Source organism: Epinephelus moara, chromosome 19 (assembly GCF_006386435.1).
Source record: "Epinephelus moara isolate mb chromosome 19, YSFRI_EMoa_1.0, whole genome shotgun sequence".
Lineage (NCBI taxonomy): Eukaryota > Metazoa > Chordata > Actinopteri > Perciformes > Serranidae > Epinephelus > Epinephelus moara.
Window position 1 is genome coordinate 25,046,170 of NC_065524.1, and position 21,458 is coordinate 25,067,627.

At 40.1% G+C, this 21,458-nt stretch overlaps 1 protein-coding gene across 1 annotated transcript in view; it reads left to right on the top strand.

Moving 5' to 3' along the window:
- sorcs3b (sortilin related VPS10 domain containing receptor 3b) overlaps positions 1-16,146 on the top strand; it is a 59,046-nt gene extending 42,900 nt beyond the window's left edge. Inside the window, exons 15-27 of the mRNA XM_050071149.1 lie at positions 778-895; positions 1,071-1,204; positions 1,767-1,880; positions 2,375-2,546; positions 4,951-5,137; positions 5,442-5,575; positions 5,923-6,046; positions 6,373-6,485; positions 6,763-6,897; positions 8,165-8,264; positions 9,161-9,266; positions 9,386-9,546; positions 16,082-16,146. Coding sequence (XP_049927106.1) covers positions 778-895; positions 1,071-1,204; positions 1,767-1,880; positions 2,375-2,546; positions 4,951-5,137; positions 5,442-5,575; positions 5,923-6,046; positions 6,373-6,485; positions 6,763-6,897; positions 8,165-8,264; positions 9,161-9,266; positions 9,386-9,546; positions 16,082-16,146 — 1,663 coding nt within the window. The remainder of the gene's footprint in view (positions 1-777; positions 896-1,070; positions 1,205-1,766; positions 1,881-2,374; positions 2,547-4,950; positions 5,138-5,441; positions 5,576-5,922; positions 6,047-6,372; positions 6,486-6,762; positions 6,898-8,164; positions 8,265-9,160; positions 9,267-9,385; positions 9,547-16,081) is intronic.
- The last annotated feature ends 5,312 nt before the right edge of the window (positions 16,147-21,458 follow it).

The window sequence follows — 21,458 nt, forward strand, 5'->3', positions numbered from 1 at the left end:
TCGGTGAGCATCTGCCACCCTAGTTTTTGAGGTGTATCCCACACCGTTGGCACTAGTCGGCCGTTGTTGGCTTTTTTTTTAGCATGTTAAATTAGCGTCACAGTTGGTGGGGCCCTGTGTTGAGTGATATTACTCTAACTGGTAGTTCAGCTCAGTGCACAAGAAGAGAAACTGAAGTGAGGAAAGTAAACAAACAAGTAAAATCAAGAAGATTTGTAATTATCATTTTTAGCAATTAAACTTTTTAGCAGAAACAGTTGGTAATTGTTTGTGTTATTGTTTACTATCACACTGTAAATCTTCATTGTTTTTTCAACATTGCGTTGTGTTCTCAATGTGCTAACTCGCTTGTTATTTCCTCATATGCAGTTGCAGAACACACCTGCTAGTTAGCCATTTGCTTTAGTCTTTCCAGTGTGTTCAGTGGAATGTTTTTTTCCAAGACCCTTGTGTTGACGCAGTAGTCAGCCTTTGTCACCACTAGTTCTTTGATGTTGGTTTGGTGTGTCTGGGCCTCTAAAGGCAGTAATGTTGGCCTCCAAGTATTTTCACCAGGGGGCTCAGTGGCAGCAATCGTATCACAGTGACTATGGCCCTCCTGGCCCCCCCTTAGGGACGCCACTGTTGAAGAATTTGCTCCTCTGTGGATAGAAACAAAAAGGTCCATCTGTCATAAATCGAGTCGTAGGTGCTGTTGTGACGCCATGACATCAGAAGGTTATATACCTGATACCTGTATCTCATCTGATATTTGCATTTTGGTGAATCATCTCCCAGTTTCTTTGGACACTTCAGTCATCGATCAGAGTGGCAACTGATCAAGATCGACTACAAGGGCCTCTTTAGTAGGAGATGCATGGATGGAGATTATCAGACATGGCACCTTCACAACAAGGTAACAGGAATATTAAACATTATTGATTTATTGTCAGCTTTAAGAGATGCATGTTTGTCTGTCGTCACTGTAAACACAACCCCCTCGCTTAATGCACACACAGATATCTTTATGTCTTATGTCGAGTTTCTCTCAGTCTTGTAAAAGACTAGATTTCTTTTTCTCTGTTTGATAGGGAGAGCTGTGTGTGATGGGCGAGAAGCAGATCTATATGAAGCGCAGGCCAGGCAACCGTTGCATGCTGGCCCAGGACTATTCGAGGATCTATTCCTCAGAGCCATGCCTCTGCACAGCCTATGATTTTGAATGGTAATGACCTCATCTCTCAGTTTTCCCAGCTGGGACCATACAGAAACTGAGACTTTTTCCTCAGTGATCCTTAATTTCGTTCGTCACGTGTTTACCAAACAGCCCCTCTCCTTTGAACATCTAATTATGGCTGCTTGTACACATTTGTAATCACAACAGAAGTATCACTTTGCAGAACTTTGTATGCCCTAATATCCATCTTACATTGTGCATTTACTGGATAACCAATATGACTGTATTCATTGAATCTAATTATAGTTTTGAAATTGTGGATGGGAGTTAGGAACTTTTCATGGTGCTACTGCAATTTGCATAATGTCAAGTGACTTATTAGAATTCAATTAATAATGAATCACTAAATTAATTTTAAATATCTTTTATCCATCTGTCTAAAATTCTGTTTGATCCTGCTTGTCTGACAATCATGTCTCTAGTTATGGTCTTAAAATATGCCACAAAGCGCCAAGCGCGGAGCATTTGCCCCACTACAAAAGCTTGTAGATTATTTGAGTAGCACTGTTTATCATTTTATGAAGTGTCGTGTTTTTTTTTTCTTTGGCAGTGATTATGGTTGGGAACGCCAGACCGACGGCAAGTGCTCCCCTGCTTTTTGGTTTAATCCAAACGGTGTGGCTAAAAGCTGCAGCACCAGCCAAAGCTTTCTTAACAGCACAGGGTAAGTGGCTCCCAATGTTCAATCCATCACAAAACAATATTTCTACATTCTAGCTTGTTTGTCATGATGTCTAAAACACAAAGCAAAAAATAATGGCTCGCTTCCTGAATGAGTCAGAAAAAAGGCCTCTGAGTAGAGCTGAAAAAAAGTAACCTAGACTGTGTCCCAATTCCATAATGCATAATGATAAGTCGCTTTTGAGTGTGCTGCGTGTTCACACTCAAACAGTGACAGAGTGAAGTATACTCAGAGAGGCCTGTATGCATACCGCTGTAAACCTGTGTGCTGTTGATGGAAACTTTTGTCCCACAATGAACTGCAGAAACTAAACGGAGGGGCTGCTCAAAACTGGGGAAAAAATAAGAGTCTGGACAGCGGTTAAACAACTCCAGAAACATATACAATAAATTTTTATTTTTGGTAAGACATTTTGCCCATGCCTGTATGTATGAAAGAATTATGACACACTTTTATTTAAACTTTGTGCTTCAAAGGTATCGTAAAGTTTTGTCCAATAACTGTAAGGAGGCCGGGAGGAATGTGTACTCGCCCAAGAGGCAGTTGTGTCGCCCCAGACCACCCAGAGGCCTCCGGCTGACCACCAGTCAAGGGGAGCTCAGTGCCACTGTTGGAAACAACGTTACCTTCATGGTCTACCTCGAAGATGTGAGTCATATCGCCTAAAAGTCACTGTAGTGTTAGCAGTGGCTGTAGTTAGCATGACTATTGGGGCCCATGTCATTGGTTCGACAGCCCATTGGTTCGACATCCCATTAGTCCGACTGTCCGCGGTGCTGAATGGCTCGCGGCGGGCGTATGGTGCACCGCGACCGGCTTGAGGCGGAGCAGGCTCACGGCTTATGTGTTTGTCACTTTTTTTTTCATTTTAACCCACACCATGATCTTTTCCTGACCCTAACCAAGTGGTTTTTGTGCCTAAACCTAACCAGACCTTAACCACAGGGCATCATGATGATTTCGGAACAGACTTAGGAACAATGAGTTTAATATGGTCGGAACAATGGGATGTCGAACCAATGGGCAGTTCCCGACTATTGGCGCTGTGAACTAAATGCTAACACCAACATACTTTGTGTTATACTGATATTTTGCAGGTTTAATGTTTACCACGTTCACCTTCCCAGTACAGCATGTTAGCATGCTAACATGTGCTAATTAGTACTAAACCCAAAGCACAGCTGAGGCTGATAAATGTCACGAGTTTTGCAAATGTTTGGTTATGAAAATATTGTTAAAGGGACAGTTCACCTCAAAATCAAAAATACATATTTCTCCTCTTACCCGTTGTGCTGTTTATCAATCTAGATTGTTTTGGTTTGAGTTGCAGAGTGTTGGAGATATCGTCTGTAGAGATGTCTGCCTTCTCTGGAATATAATGGAACTAGATGGCACTTGGCAAAAATCATAAACAGATTATTCAAGATAATCCACAGACCTTGTAGTGAGCAGTGTCATGTGGGAACTATTTTCTTTCTACCCAGATACACCCACCAACTGTGTCAATGTGGAGAAGGAAGCAGCAAGAGGCTTGTGACAGTGTGAGATGTAAACATTAATGTGGTCCCCCTTGGCTGAGCTGTGACATTAGTTAGCTTAGTGTTGCGGGTTGAGCTAGCAGTAGATGCACGCTCGAGAGAAGGCAGGTATCTCCAACACCCTGCATCTCACAACAAAACAATCTAGACTAATAAATAGTGCTACAGGTAAGAGGTAAAATATGTACTTTTGATTTTGGAATGAACTGTCTCTTTAAGTATTAGACAAATTACGATTTTGACCTGATGATGGTGCTAAAGGAAGGGAGGACGAATGTACAAAATTACATGGCGATTAGTCCAATAGTTGTTGAGATATTCAACTCAAAACCACAAATGTCAACACACTGAAAGTGCTGGAAGAAAAGTTGCAGTATTATCTTTTGGGTACAATAAATGTCTGTGCCAAATTCTGTGCCAATGTACCAAGCAGATGTGGCAATATTTCACTGGCAAATAAAAATGGTAAGACATGAGGTGATCAACAAAGTTCTAATAAATACTTGAATGTCAGTACCCAATTTCATCGCAGTCCATCCAATATATTTTCAAACCAAATATGCCAACCTCGTAGTATTGTAAGACGAACATTCAGGGGATCACCACTCATTAGGATGCACCGTCTGTGAACCATAAATGTGTTCACCAAGTTTCATGCCACTCCATCTGATAGTTGTTAAGACGTGTCGAGTCGAGAGTCACGCCACGAGCATGACTAAAACCATATTTTCATGTTTACCTCTAGCATAGTGGTGCAGATAGTTTTGTTTTTATTTGTCCATGTTTTGAGATATCTCTGATATTTTTGCCTCCAGCCCAAAAACTATGAGTGGAATTTTGCTTGCTGTGAATTTAAAATTTCAAACAGTATCTTTACTGGATCATCCTCAGATCTCAGTGTGAACAGTTTTCATTGGAAGTACTTTCTGCTCGATAAATAATCTCAGTAAAAACTGTTGACAGTGTGTTCTGTGGATTATTCAGAGTAAAGGGGACACTGTGTCTGGAAGGAAAAGCTGTTGTTGATTCTTTAACATCACAAATGGAGCCCTATTGTGTTAGTGTGGCAGTGGAAATACTGATATCTCAAAGTATGGGAAGCTGCCTTAATGGCTGTATGCCAGAAGGGATAGTAAGAAAATCTGTTTTTAGTTGTTTTTGTGTAATTTATGTGATTATGTGTTTATGTGAAAAAAGATCCAGATAATGGGAATATGTGTGTTTGTTTTGGATGATTTTATCAGCTGGCTAGATGGCACCAGATTATAAACTAATCCTTCTTACTTCCGTGACCTCTGGAGCTCTATTTTTACTTTTCCTCTTTTTTCCTCAGTTGAATTTCTGCCTCCCTCCATTCATATTCACCTGCAAAGTGTTTGTGACACGGCTTACAGGACATCTCAGCCCCAGCACTTTAGTAGTGGACTGTGCTCGCTTCACTTGTATGTGGTCTAATTGAAGTATCCTGACCTAAGCCGCGGTGACAGATGCCATGTCTTACCGCCCGTCCACAGGGAGACTCGCTGAGGACCAGCATCCAGCTCGACTTCGGGGACGGCATCAAGATCACATACTCTAACCTGAGCAGGACCGATGATGGCATCAACCACATCTACAGAGCGACTGGGATTTACCGAGTGACAGCATCTGCCGAAAACAGCCAGGGATCTGACAGCAGCACGCTGTTTTTACACATCACCAGTATGTGAATAAGAGACGTCATTACTCATTCCTGCGGCAGCGCATATAGCATGAATCTCTTCTCTTTCATGGATAGTCACATTCCCACTCTGCTGAATTTTATTTCAGTCATGAATGTATTACTTTTATGCATTTTAGCCTTGGGAAATGGAAAAACACACCTGGAGCTAAATGTACATCAGCTGCGATCGCAGTAATAATCCATGAATGATAAGTTTGTGTGTTTTACGTGTGCCTGCATTCATTTGTATGCACACATGTGTAATGCACAGATGTGCGGTGGTGTTATGTGTTGCTGCCTCAGGTCCAGTGGAGCGTATATACCTCTCCACTCCTATTGTAGCCATCAGGGGGAAGGAGGTTAATCTGACTGCGTTGGTATGGCCGAGTCACACCAGAACATTGACCTTCTTCTGGTGGTTTGACAACAGCTCCGAGGTGAGAAGCTTCTCCTACTCCTACTCCCACTATTGTTCGACACACACTTTTTATACTGCAGTTTTTCCATCCTCTCTTGATGCCATTGTGTTGTTTAAAAAGTGTAAATCTATTGAGCTTTCACACAAATCACGTAAAATGTGACTGCACGTGACTGCCCTGTGTCTTTCTGGAGGATCCAGCGAGAATGGCTGGTCATATTTATTTATCACGTTGATTGTGCTCACTGCAACACCCCCTCATTATACAGTATGTCAAGGGCTGCATGTACGTAGTATTCTATATTCGGCTGGGAGGATGCAGGGTTTTTCTGTGAAACTCTCTGTGTTTTTCCTTTTGAAATCCAGCCCATTATAACCTTGGAGGGAAGCATCTCATACACATTTCACAGAGAAGGAAAAAACAAGGTCACGGTCCAGGTTGCTTCTGGGAGCACCATAATGCAGGATTCAAAAGTTATAACTGTTAAAGGTGAGTGGGGGAGACAGTCTTCAAAGCACTTTAATTGGTGCGATGCGCGTTACATGAATATGCAATATGCTTTCTCGGGGAAAGTATGATGCCTCTCGGTCCACACTGCAAGCGGCACCACGTTGGTGTCAGCGTGGACTCATCTAATGAATAAAATGTCACGGTAGGCGAACACGAAATCTTGAGGAGCAATTAACTTCAAGGCGTATGTTGCCAAATGAGAAAAGACAAAACTGCACATCAGATTAATCAAAAACGAAACCAGAAGTAACATTCATATTCTAACAGACATCACTTTGCTTTTTTTTTTTTTTTTCCCCCACCAGAGTTCTTCAGGTCGCTGCTGTTGTCATTCTCACCAGCTCTTGATGAGCACAACCCTGACATCCCCGAGTGGAGGGAGGACATAGGGCGTGTGGTGCGGACAGCTCTGTCACAGGTACAGCGAGTCCATATTACTCTGCGGTCTTTCCTGGAGCCAGCAGTCACCAGTGGCTTTCAGGGTCATTACTATTTCATACCAGTGTGCAGCATTGATACTGCAGTCTTGATGTCTCTTTGTACTTTGCCTTTGACAACAGTAACCAAACACAGTTATCTAGAAATTGAACTGAAGCTGTTAAGATGTCAGTTTGCCGATCTTAACTTTATTTTGCAAAGTTCAGAAGTAACAGTGCAAACTTTATCGTTGCCTGTTGTGTGTCCCGTCGCTGCAGGTGTCTGGGGTTCCTGAAGATCAGCTGCTGGTGTCTTTGTATCCTGGACTTCCATCCACAGCAGAGCTCTTCATCCTGCCTGACGAGCATACGTCAAGTGAGCACAAGAGAGGAAGTGAGGACGCTTTAGAGACGGTAAGACGTCTGGAAATACTCCAATATTATCATGTGAACCTTTGTCAAGAATAGCTGTTTTTATTACTCCACTGATGTGACACATAAAATGATAAAAGACATGATTAGTTACGAAAAAAGCACATGTCCCCAAATCACCATTAGATAAATTGCTACATTGATTTTGGCCTTGTTTTATATATTTATTTTTTCATACCAGCTGCTGTGCAAAGGAGTCAACAAACCAGAAGACATGAAAAGGAATAGTTCAACATTTTTGTAGCTTGTTTGCCGAGAGATAAGTCAGATCTTAAACTGATTTTTGTATCCGGTTTAGATATTAAGATCACATTTTATCTAGATTGTTCACTCTGTACACAACAGAAATGTAAAAATAAGTTGTGTTTTGCGGTAATTTGTCAAATTTTAGGATGTTTGCAGGTGAATTTTTGAACTATGGCGAGAGCTGGGCGAGCTGTTTCCCTCTGCTTACTTTCATTATGCTAAGCTAAGCTAACGGCCTCCTGGCTTCAGCTCCACACTCACTGTACAGACATGAGAGTGGTGTCGATAGTCTCATCTAACTCTTGGAAGAAACATATTTGTTGAACTATTTCTCATCAGGAAAGTGTTACATCTCTTTCTAACTGGACAGGTGCAAACAAGCAAGCAAGTGAACATTCGATTGTTTCAGTGTTTCCTAATGATGTTCTGCCACTCTGCTATTCGTCTATTTATTGTTACATCTTGCTTTTTTTTTTTTACTGCTTACGATCATCCTTATATTCCTTTGTGTCTTTATACTGTTCGCTTATTATACTGCTTTTTGTTTTTGTACAGTTTACTTTTTTTAAGTACTTATATATTGCTTTGTTTTTGCACTATCCCTTTGCTGCTGTAAGGATGCAAATTTCCTCGCTGTGGGATGAATAAAGGATTATCTCATTTTATCTTATCTTATATAACGTGCTCCATGCGTCAGGGAACAGGCTAAGTGATGTGTCGTTGGTTTGCAAAACTACTTGCTCTAGCTGTATTTTGGCAAAGCTTCGCACACCTCCACCCTGTTTTCAGAGCAACAGCAAACCGTTGCTTAGTCTCGCTCAGGTCTCAACAGGCTTCCTGAGTTAACTTGCTTGCTGTTAGGAAGAGATGCTGGTTCTAAATTGCCAGTCTATGCTATGATCAAGGCATTATGGTACTTAATCTTACAGATATTTTATTTGTATTTATTCTAGCATCATATATCATTCTTTGTTTCTGTGTTTTTCTTAAATATGTGAAACAGATATCAGATATTTTTGTCACTGCCCTGAACCAAGGCCTGATCCAGTTTGAGCTGAAAGCGGATGTTCGCATTATTGTGTACATGACTCAGCAAACTTTGGGTAAGTTTGTCATAACATCTCTGCACACTTGGACCAGTGTAATTGTTGCATTTAAAAGCCTTCCGCAGGTGCATTAAAAACAAAGCGTTCAAATAGATCTTAGTCTTATTTCATGCCAGTTTAGTTAGTACGGTATGTCGACACATTCGCAGCGCATTTGTTGTGCTTGCAGATGTGCGAGAGATAAGCCACGTGTCTTCCTTGGGATGATTTGACATTGAGTTCTACCAAAACACTGAGGAAATAAGACAAAAGGCAACAGTTTTCCCCGAGTGAGATTTATATGATACTGTATATCACAGGATTTAAATATCTTTCACAGTGCACCAGTTTTACCTGAGGCGGTGAGACAGTAGCTCTCTTTTGAAGTCAGCCAATCAATGACATGATTGACAAAGAAAGCATTTTGTATGCGCTGAGGAAATCGTCAGGGTCACCGGGTCATTAGCATATCGCAAAAACGTGTCGATCAACCCTGCGTGGCTTTACCCTTTTCATCCACCAACTGATCTGTCTTCATTTGTGTCTGCATACAAAGGTCTGAGTTGCCTTTAAAATGATCCAGAAAGGTCATAGACTTCATAGGCTTCTCTGTGAAGGAGAGAAAGATGGGCAGCGAGGGGAAATACTTTGAATATTGCATCTCAGCATTTAAAAAGCCATGACTATGCATAAGCTACCTGCATGACGGACCCCAGGGAGAGGCAGTAGACCTCCTAAAGGTTCCTTTTAATACCCTAAGGGGAGAACATGCAGAGAGCAGCTCTTCAAACTGTACCTGTGGTTGTTACATGACACGGGCTGATGAAAGTAATCTGGTTGAAAGAGGACATGGCTTACGGGGGGAAAATAGAAAGCATTTGTCTTGACGCTCATTTGATGCGTTTATCTTCCAGCACCACTTGTGGATTCAAACTCCATCCACAGTGGGTCGGCCATGCTGATGCTGCTCACTGTGGTGTTTGTTGGTTTAGTGGCATTCTTCATCTACAAGTTCAAAAGGTGTGTTCACTTTGGAAAAATAAAAATATATTGTATTGAATTCATCTGTAAATCAGAAGGATTTATCTGTGTTGTTGGTGAAATCCGTACACGGCTGCTCTGCTTTCTCTTTTTATTAGGAAAATCCCTTGGATCCATGTTCAGACTGAAGACAGTCATGAGAAGGAACCGGAGGTGATCAGTACAGTCGGACAGAACGACAACATGTCCAAGGTCAAGCTCAGTGAATTTCCCTCTCAGAAAGAACTCATGGAAAAGGAGTTGGAGGCCAGGAGCAGAGGTACAGAAGCTACACAATACACTCATTAACACCATTAACAAAGATATATAATGTACTTCAAAGGGGACCTATTATGATTTCCATTGTTTTATTTTCTTCGTATAAATAATGTTACAATGTGGGATGTTCATATTAAATTTGAGACCATTCTGAATACTGAATATGTTTTTTCTACTTTGACTACAAGATGATGTCAGATCATGACAGATTTCTGTATATGGTCATCAGCTCCAGGCACGCTGTTGCGAATGACTGTAACAGAGTATAGCTGCACCTTCTGCTGTCAGAAATCACCAGTACTAAGTCTCTAAACCATAATCCTCACAACTCAACATGATCTAGTAGGAATATGATTAGAAATCAGATCAGAAATTGACATCAACAACCAAGATGACATGTTTTCCTGATGTTAGCATGTGGCTACATGTAGCAGTGTACTTGCAGCTGGGGAATGACTTGTGTATGGCAACACCATCTCCCGTTAAAAATCACCAATAAAAGCTTCTTAACACAACCAGACATGCTCCAGCAGGGATGTGATCCGAACTTGGGGAGAAAGTTTACATGTTTCCCTGACGTTAGCATGTAGCTATATGTAGCAGTGTAGGCTATGTAGTTCAGTGGTGTTCATTATGTCTTCAGTTTCTGATAATCACTTTAGTTGTTCTTTTATCTCAGACATGTATTAAGGTGTTACATACCTTTTTAGGCTTCTTGACATGTTTCGGCGGAAACTTCCACCTTCCTCAGATGTGTCACTTGGTGGTGGTTGTGACGCGTCTTTATCAGCTGATCTGTCAGTCAGCTTATGTTAGGAGGAAGCGGGGCCCAGGGACGATGAACAAGGACGAGGGGGCATACATGCTCTCCCACACCTGGAGCAGCGTCCTGGAGAGGCGGCGGATGGACAGTAGGAGGCGTGATCATCCTGTCAAAACTGACAGGATGATCGCGTACCCTGGGATAACCGCAGGATAAAGACGCGTCACAACCACCACCAAGTGACACTTCTGAGGAAGGCGGAAGTTTCCGCCGAAACATGTCAACAAGCCTAAAAAAGGTATGAAACACCTTAATACATGTCTGAGATAAAAGAACAACTAAAGTGATTATCAGAAACTGAAGACATAATGAACATCACTGAACTACATAGCCTACGCTGCTACATATAGCTACATGCTAACGTCAGGGAAACATGTAAACGGATCACATCCCTGCTGGAGCATGTCTGGTTGTGTTAAGAAGCTTTTATTGGTGATTTTTAACAGGAGATGGTGTTGCCATACACAAGTCATTCCCCAGCTGCAAGTACACTGCTACATGTAGCCACATGCTAACATCAGGGAAACATGTCATCTTGGTTGTTGATGTCAATTTCTGATCTGATTTCTAATCATATTCCTACTACATCATGTTGAGTTGTGAGGATTATGGTTAAGAGACTTGTACTGGTGATTTCTCACAGCAGAAGGTGCAGCTATACTCTGTTATAGGCAGAGACGCCATAAGTGCAGATGCATAAAAAAAAAAATACTGACCAATCAGAGCAGACTGGGCTTTTTCAGGAAGGAGAACTACAATAGATAGGAGCTAAAACAGAGCATTTCAGACAGAGGGTTAATACAGGTTCAGCACAGACAGTATGAGAAAAATAAGTGTTTTCTGAACACATGTTCTAGTAGAAAACCATAATACAAGTATGAATCTAAAAATGCGCATAATAGGTCCTCTTTAAGTCGTGGTGGAAGTATTAATATTGTTTTACTCTAGAAAAAGGAGCAACATACCACAGTTTGCAAAAAATTCCATGTAAAATCTTAAGTAAAGTATGTAAGTATTGTCAAGAAAATGTACTTAAAGTTAAACATACTTGTTACACAGTCAAAATGGGCTCTGTTGTTACATTATTATTGAAAACTTTCCAATAATACACAAGTGGATGTATTTTAAGATGTGTAAAATCAGTCAGAAACCATAGTAGATGACGGCTGAATAATACAGAATATTAATTATAGCTGTGTACTACTCAGACCCATTAATATAGGATTTAAATGATGGCTGTCACTGTAAGAAACAAATGCTCATTAACATTCTATTGCCCTAAAACAAAATTAAGCATCTGTTTTGAATAAACTGTAACTGTATTTTGGTGTTGACACAAAATACAATGTCTCAGTCTTATTTAAAAGTATCTTTCTCTGTACATTGACGTGCAGCACACATCCAAGGTGCTGGGACGTCTTCATCGATGCAATGTGTCACATTTTTGCAAATTGCACGCCACAAGCACAACTGCAGCCCAGTAACAAGATATCACGGTGACAAGTTAACTTTGTGATTGCTATGGCTGACATCCACCGTGATGCCTTTCAGATGAGAACCATTCGGTCCCTGCAGACACTGGATTATTTGACAAAAGTAGCATTGCAGTACTCCTGACAAAGACATGTGGGCTGCAGGCCGTTTTTCTGGTCGCTCAGCACTTTGGCTATTCTTCATTTCTCAGCTGTTTCTACCTTTTCCAAGTCCTTGCTGATCTGAAACAAATTAACTACTTCTTTGGTTGCTTTCGAAAGTGTTTATTTACAAAAGGGCAGAGCAGCGTGGGACCTTTTGATTTGGGCCTCGCTAGATTAAATTAATTTACAACCTGCTGTTTAAAGATTTCATTAATACTCTGACGCTTGGGTTAATTCTCATGCAGTCTTATTTTGGCTGGGGAAACAAGTACAAGGCTTCAGTCCATTTTTAAAGGAATACAAAAAGTCTTATCATCTGCTGCTGCAGGTCTCTGTCCAGTAATCATTCATCCATTTTAAATAATGCCTTCATTGATTTATCTACAGAGTTATCCCTCACTATTACAACGTGAACACTCCCGACATGTAGATTTAATTGTGTTTAAAATCTGCCAAGTATAAACAGAATAACCCCGTGAAATTTATTTCCTGGAGTACAGATTTTTCCATTGCCCGTAAGGTAGGTCTTGCTCCAGCCAGTGGAAAACATGCTCCCTACCAGAGGAAAAACATTAACCAGGTTTAATTTAATTAATGTCTGGGTTCAGTGATTTTATGTGTTCTCATCTTAGTCCAAATGGCTTTACAAGCTCTAAGAAGAAGGAGAATCTGCTAGTCATTGATAGTTTTCTCAGTGTAGCTGCGTAAAACCAAAATACGTAAAGGCTGAAGTGAAGATTTGAACATTTAAAACAGGATTTGATTAAAATGAAAATTTAATGATGTAATGATTTATGTTAATACAAATTGGCTCTGAATGATTAAAATGACAGCTCGCTGTGTCTCATGTTTCATAATAAGCAGAAATTTGCAGTTCGGTTGAAGTAAGAACTTAATAAGCTGTAAACGACATTCAGGACAAGGCAGGAGGTTGTCAGAGCAGGTCTACCTTGCAATCAAGTCAACGTTGCCCAGTGTGAGAGACACAAAATTAATACTTTGAAAAAAAAATTATATACAGAACTACAGTTCTCTGACAGACATGAATCAGTCTCTGGTTGGACGACCCTTGATGCTCCTGCACTGTGAGGGAGAAGTGAACTTCTTCCTTGAATGCAGTGTGACTCAAGTTTTATTAAACCTCAATTGAATTACACTTAAAGGGGATGTATAAGGCTTTGTTACTTATTTTCTGTCATATATATATATAATTACAATTTTGGATGTTTATATTCAACATGCCTAAAGTTTCACATAATGAGGTAAATGTATGTAAAAGTAATATCACACTGTTTTCGATTTGTTTTCTACTTTTGCAACAACATGATATCAGATAGTGACAGATTTCTTTATATGGTCATCAGCTCACACACACCAAGTGTTTACATTACATACACTGTTACATGAAGCTACATGCTAACTACAGGGAAACATGTAATCTTGGTTGCTGATGTTAATTTATTCCTAATTATGCTGGGACATGTCCGATTGGGAAGATTTGGTTTAGAAGCTTTTATTTGTGATTTCTGACCATTAAAGCATGTAAACATTGTCTAGTGCAGTGGTTCCCAACTGGTGGGTCACGGTCCAAAAGCGGGTCATGGGTCCATTCTGTACACACAAGAGACTCTGAAACATGTCAAGTTCGTAAAAAATACAATTTATTTTTTAAATACAGTGAATTTCTGGCACAGAGCTTTTATTTTGAAGTGCTGTTTCCTGCTGTAGAGTGAGTGACAAACGGACAGCTAGCTAACAGACACGGCAAACTAGCTCAAGGACATGGCCAAATGCAAGAATGATGCTGAATGTATTAAACTATGTGGACCTTTAACTAATGACTAAGGAGAAGTCTTGACCCAGGGGTAGGACCAGTTGGGAACCATGGGTCTAGTAGAACCCAAAATATACAAGTATGAGTCTGAAAATGAGCATCGTAGGTCCCCTTTAAAGTTTTACATTAAAGTGATACCTTAGGAGTATAGAAGCTCCAATCTGTTCTCATTCACAGGTTATACAATACCGATGCTTTGTCACACCCTTCTGCGTCTCAACGCAAAGGGCAACCTTAAGTGTATCTATGTGATGCACAGCTGAAACACATAAGACGTGGTTGTGTTTAGGCAACAAAAAAAGATCATATTTTGGGTTAAAAGTTATAGTAAAGCAACATTGACTTTTGTTTTATACGGGACATAAACTCCGGTCTCGTGGATGAAAGTCCAGTTTTGTTTGACCGCCTCCTTCTCTTCCTCCTGCCCTATGTGGATTTTCTCGTTCTTTATAGGACATCAGTTGTTGTCAGCACTTATTGCCAAGAATGGATTTACACTCAAGTTAACTGAAAGCCAAGAGTGTCTCGTAAAGACGCCAAAGGCTGCCTTTCGTGTCTATCACCTTCCAAGAGGTGTAACAAAGCGGCAGTATTTGACACCTTGGGAATGAGAACAGGCTGAAAATTCTTAGCTAAGTGTGAAGAATAAAACACTTTCATGATGTGACTTCCTCCTACTTACAGTAAAGTGTAAGATTACACCCTTTAAGAGCAACTCTGGGGGATGACATGATGAACTGCATGTATTAACAGGCATTCAGACCTCCACTGTTAATTCTTTTTTTTTTTTTAAATCCTTACATTTTACTCAGTGATATTTTATTCAGAGCATTTGTAATTTACATTTTTATTTGTGTGAAATCCTTGAAGTGGCTATAATTTATATTATTACAATAACAATATATGAAATGACAATGTGAAAGATGACCCTACAGAGAATTATCACCTGAACCTGCAGCTCCTCTCAGCTTTATGGAGCTTTGAGTTTCAGCTCAGTTTTGATTTTACACCCCACAACTTTATTATTTCACTCTTAGTCCTCTCATAGCCTCGTTTTTGTCTCATAAAACTCTAAAAATCCATTATGTGCTACAAGCACCAAACAGCAGAGAGACAGAGTTAGTGTTTAGCTGCTGATCATAGTGAAGTACTTAGCCAGAGATGGTGGAGACCAAAAACAGAGCTAAAAGACAGTGGACTTACATTCATCAGGTGGCCAGACAGTTGCACAAGATTAATAAATGTTTTGCGTTAATGTTGTGTACTCAACTTGTTTCCGCTGCCCCCTAGTGGCCAAAATTCCAGTTATCGTTAGTTCAAATTCAGACCTCTTGAGCTCTGTTAAATTAAAGAGCATCGTCAAGTTGTAATCATTTTGATTACTAGCTTTTAGTTTATGAGTAGGGGTAAAAGTGAAGTTTTACTTTTGTCTCTCTAGTCCAAAATTTTATTTTTAGTAATTTCAGGTGTTTTCCCTCCGCTCTGTGTGTGATACAGTAACTTTTGTTAAGGCTCATGAGATATTTAAGGCTCAGTTCTTCATTTTAAACTTTGTCTCATCTTTACAAATTGTGAATTTGCTACAGACTACATAGATTTTAATCTTAAAATAGGCTCCATGTAAATGGGATGAATCATATTTTCTTTAGCAAATGTGAACTGACTGCAGGATCTTTACCTTGATGAATTCACTACCAGGTTATTAGTTATGTGGGAGAACATGAAATTGGCTTCACGCAGCTTCATACAAATCACTGAATTTAAACTACTGACACAGTTGAGAGATAAAAGTGCCACCTCTGAATAAGCCAGTGTCTGCACAATCTGAACGACCCCACTTGTCACAGCGATCTTATCAGCCCTCCATCACCAGCTCAGCCCTGCTCAGAGAGGCCACGTTCCTTTGAGACAACAGGGGGCTTTTCAACCAATATGCATGGGTGATGAATTTATAATTAAGTGTAAAAGCTTGCACAAGCTATTTGATCTTCAAGTAAAAGGATTAGAGAGACAGAGCGAGATTGAACTTTAAGTTGTTTGGTTGATGTTAATGGCAGCTATTCCTTCACCCCAAAAATCAATGTCATGTAGATAAAGCAGAAGTATCACAGACACTGTGTTTGCATAGTCTCTTTCATTATCACAACCTCGAAACAAGCCACTTGTGATGTTCCTGTGATGTCAAAGCAGTTGACTGCCCCTGTATTTAGTCTATTTTCATTATTTGTTTGCATGTTTACAGGAGGAATTGGAAGAAATATGGAGAGAATTGTCACAAGGGAATTTCCAAACTGTACTAATGTCTGAGACTCTGTTACCGAGTAAGTACAGATTGTTGTGTTACAATTGTGCTGAAATTGTTTGCTTTGTTGGCATTGTTCTTCTTCTTTTTTTTTTTAAATTCATTTCACGCTGATAGCTGCTATTGTTCAAAGTCATGTTTTTAACCCACATGGATAGAGTAAATATCTACTTTACGACACGTGATGAAGATCAATCCACTGAGCCAGACTCCAGGGCCTCTAGTTTGAGGGCGGTGAGTTGCTGAAATTGGCTGATAACGTTGCACAAACTGTCCAATTAGCATCAAGATTCCCTCGCTCTACATCGACACCACTGATGCTAACATGAGCATTTTATGAATATTCAGCTGCCATTGTGTACTTTTGATGAATGCTTTACTGCCTGTGGACAAATCACCGTTTTTCTTAATTAGGACCATGTCAGGACAGGAAAAACAGACTGCTGCTGAAATTATATACCTCAAAAGCTATTTTAAAAACACTTAAATAAGAAAGGTACCATTAACTTAATGAACCAGTACAAGAAAAAGGATGTATAGGCTTTACTGTATGCATAAAAGTTTGATAAAGGTATGTTAAATTCTGCATTGAATGACAGAACATGATCATGACTTACTAAAAAGGACATTTAGGCCCTAAAGGCCCAGACACACCACAGTGACATCAAAGAACTACTGGTGATGAAGGCTGACTGCTGCGTTGCCTCACGTCGCCTGTGTCTCGGCCAAAATGTTGCATTTTACACACCGTTAAGTCTACAGCCAACAGCCAACTAGCAAGTACGCTTATTACACAGCTACGTACTAAAGAAATCAATAATCTGGCACAAAATATTAATTTAAAAATGATTCTATAGCGTCTTTGACAATGATGTCATACATCAGTGTGCTTGCCTGATGGAGAGCAGGCAACTGGGGCAACAGCTACCAACACAGCTGTTCCAAATCAGGAAGAGTTTCTTTTGAATCCCAACTAACGTCAGATGTAAATGTGTACACTACAGCATTGTATTAAAGATGCCTTGAGTTGGTTTTGCCCTGTATTTTTTTTTTTTGTTTGACCTTCATTTAACCAGATAAGTCCGTAGAGATCCTATTCCCATTAACAATGGTGAAAGGAGGCAAGTCAATTCAGTGTGCTGTGACAACTACCCCGTTTTTTTAAAGCCACAACCCAGATTTTTAATCAGCATTTTTCCAGACCTTTTGGGAATGGCTGACAGTGTAGGTACAAAATAGTAGCTAGTAGTGTTACACCCCACCCTTGGGCAGCTCTATGGGGTGAACAAAACTCCATCACTGACCCAAATCACCACATAAGACACCTTTAAAACAAATGAACAAGCAACAAGCCAAAAAAAGTCCCATGCTGAGAGGCAGCAGGACCAGCAGTTCCCACATCCAGAAGTCTCTCTCCTCTGCTGCTGGCACAGGAGCTCTTAAGCACCTCCTCCCTGCCAGGTGCACTGCATCTCGTTACGTAATGCAGCACACCTGGGCAGATCTACAGAGGAGGGAAAATGGACAGCAGCACAGAACACACACACAGCTGTAACAAGTGGCCTGACACTAGTTGTACATCCATGTACACAATTCTTAAGCACATTTACCCACCCAGGCAAAAATAAAATGGCTGTCGCTCAATACTACTTTGGTTATTTTTATTCTTTTTTCCCCCCTAAATCTGTTATTTGAAATTTTACAAATAGAGCAGATAACAGGCAAAATAATATTTGGTCTATCAGTAGTGACTCAACAGAAAAGTAGGTAAGTAAAATAAGAACAATACAAAACCAAGACAGGACTAAGACAAGACAAATACTACAAACCAAATCAGTACCCAGAACAAAACAACATAGTGATAAAATCTGAATATAAAAATATGTGGAAATACGTGTATGATGATAAAATTAACACTAAATACTAAAAGATAATATAATGGTTGTTGGTCGGACAACTGCCCGTCACATCACAATTTAATGTCTGTAAAATAGATGATCATTCATTCAGAAATATCTGGAAGGTCCAGCTCTCATACATACTCAAAAAAGGGATCCCACATACGCAAAATTTCCTCAGGGAGCCCCTCATTATGCACCTGATTCCTTCCAGTTTAACACAATTAAGGACTTCCCTTATCCACACAGAAACGTAACAGTCCACTGGACTCTTGTACACTTACATCTGGCTAAATCATATTGTAGGAGGTCTGGGGGATGAAGTAATTTGTACTGACAGTAGCGTTCCACCAGGCAAACCGGGCAAGATGTGGGAATTATCGGCTTTTATCACTTTGTATGATAACATCTAACATGAGTTTAAATTTTCTGCTGAAACCTGCTGCCTGCAGTTTCACCCAACCCTTTTCTGTTGTCATTATCCTTTATTTCTAAATCCTGCAGTATAAGGATTCACACATTATAATAGTAACGTGATTGCAAACAAGCTGTTGCTTCCACTACGTGTCTGAACCTGTGTAGACCTGGTATGAACATGTGTTTCGGTAATCCTAACACATCGCTGTTCACACCTGTGTCTATCATGCGTCTCCAGATGACTACTTGTGCTTGGATTTCATTACCACCCACGTCACTTACACTAGAAGGTCAAAGGGCCACACGCACACAGTTATTACTTCCACACTCTCACTAGCTGCTCACTAGTCATGTTAGCTATTGTGTCAGTACAGCTGGAGAGATTGCTACCAGCAGAATTTAACGTCTCCCTCCATAGCTTCAAACGATGGACGGTCATGCAACACTTCATCCAAGTTGTAATGAATTGGGCAAGTTTTGGTGCTGTCACCAAAACAACCACCATAACTTGCACTGTTGATGACACAGTCCTTATAGGGGACACATCAGGCTGCATTAGTACTTACACTACAAAATATACCTAGTCAGATGTGTACCAGATCACCTCGGCAAGTGGTTTGAGTGATTGGATCATAATGCCTTGGTGGTTAATTAGCGAGTTGTGATTGGATCACCCAAGACATGTTAATACCAGGTGTAAACAGGCTTTATGATCATAACTGTGTCCATAGCATCTGCTATTCAGAAATAACAGACCGTATAATACTAAAATAAATTTGATTAATCACAATCAAGTGCACAACAAAGCAGTGTAATTAAACAATACAGGTCTTCATATGATAAACAGATTTAATGTAATACAAATGCATCTCTCTGACACACAGACTAAACCAGCAGGCTTTAAAATGTGTCAGGTGTAACCCTTTTATCTTGTTTTTAGGATTTTGTCTCTTCATCTATATCAAGAACAACTCAAACAACAACAGAGAGAGTTTTCTGTTTAAGGCAGAACACATCTTGCTCAGCCTCCGTTCCACAGACGTATAATTAATAGGTCGTTACGTTAAATAAACCACTTTAACTTCACACTCTGGAGAAACACGAACATTTACCGCCCTATAACTAGAGGTCTTTGAGTTGTAAATATACACTAATGAATATTTATATAGAAATGTGGAAATCTGACTGTCGTGACTGCTTCTAAGACAGAAATGTGTAGTTGGTTTTGCTCTGTAAGATAACATGGTGCTTTCAATGACTGTTTCTCAGATGAACAAAAATGTGATGTATGGACGTAAAGGTCTGGCCTCAGGAGAGGAAACACTGTAAACTTGTACATAGAGGAAGATGGAATGTAAATCTATACAGTAGACTCATCCTACTTTATTGTAAAGTCAACTCACTGAACAGGCAGTAGTATGTTTCTATGACATTCAATCTCTTACAACAAGCTGTATGTCCACTTTTTTATTTGATTTTTACAGTAGCATGCCCTTATGTGATAAAAGATATGATACTACATTAGGGTGGGCAAGTACTGTATATATATAAATATATATATCATGGTTGGTTTTACACATTAAACAAATTATTGAACACCTTGTCTAATAGTCTAGTTGTGCAATTGCCAAAAGTTGTGCATGATCTATGATATTGTTCATTTTTGTCTATGATATATAAATCGTCTTGTTTTGAATCATGTTTCTTACTGTGAACAAATTGCCATTTTAAAATTGTTCAAAATAAATGTATTTTTATATGGAACTATGTTTTTCTATCATGCATGCACCCGCAATATGTGCTGAAATGGATTGTAACATAGTTTACACTGTTTTGTAGGGCTGGCTATCGATACTTAGCACCGATACCAAGTATACCAAGTAGTATCGAAACATCTCTCGTCAAAAGATGGCTGCATTTGATCCTTTTTGTGTCGGGGGTCTGATCCTGGAATGTTTCGACTCCCCGCCAAATCAGGAAACTTTCTGTTGCTGCCGTCGCCGGAGTCACTGACTGCCCAGTGTTAGTTAGCATGTGCTACCACCGAGCCATTAAACCGTCACAACAAACTCACACCAACATTTAAACGGCTCCACTCTGCCACCAAACCTGTAATAATCTTTTAAGTAACGTTAACCGTGTAATGGCGGGCAGACTCACCAACTGTCCCCTGGCATAAGGTCCCCCAGAAAGAGTGCCAGGGTTTAAAGCAAATTTTCACTGTTACCAAACAGTATAATTACAATTTTTGGGTCTGTCACATAATGCCCTGTGGCTCAAAAATATGTTTTCCCCTGCCTTACATGGTGAAAGAGATGTCTGTAAATCAGTGGATCCAATTTTTTAGTGTCACAGCCTTAGCAAATAACTCATTTCACTATCAGGGTTTAATCCATTTGGTCCGATTACATTTGGAAAGTCTAGAGGAGCTGCACAATTGAACTATTATATCCCTGTTCAAGTTGACAGAGCGCTAACCCAGAAGTAGCTAGTTTGGCTGAATGAATTCTCTAATGTGCCTGCTCTTTGGGCCACACCTTGAAACACCCAATCATCTGAGTAATTTTATATGCAGCAGTTTAACAATTTTAGCTTCATGTGCCACTGAGCATTTTACATAGGAACGAATGGGGCCCTGCTGCCAATGCTGTATCCAGGTCTCTTTATACATCCATGCCTGGCGTGGAACTCACACTCCTGCAGCAGCAACAAGGCAGTTCAGTGTATTGAGATACCACCAAAACATTTGAAAGTATGGCTCCACTACACAACACTCTTCACATATAAAATAAGGCACTCTCTTGGTATTGGTATCACTTGAAGGATTCTAGGTTTGGTACTGGTATCATAGTGTTTTTAAATGATACCCAGCCCTACTCTTGTGTCCTGGTGAATAGATGCTAAGATAGACTTTTTAGGTGTCAGTGAGTAAGAAATGCACATGTTGTCATGACTTAAACCTGAAAAGGTTCATGAAGCGTTGCTTTTACAACATCGCCCCA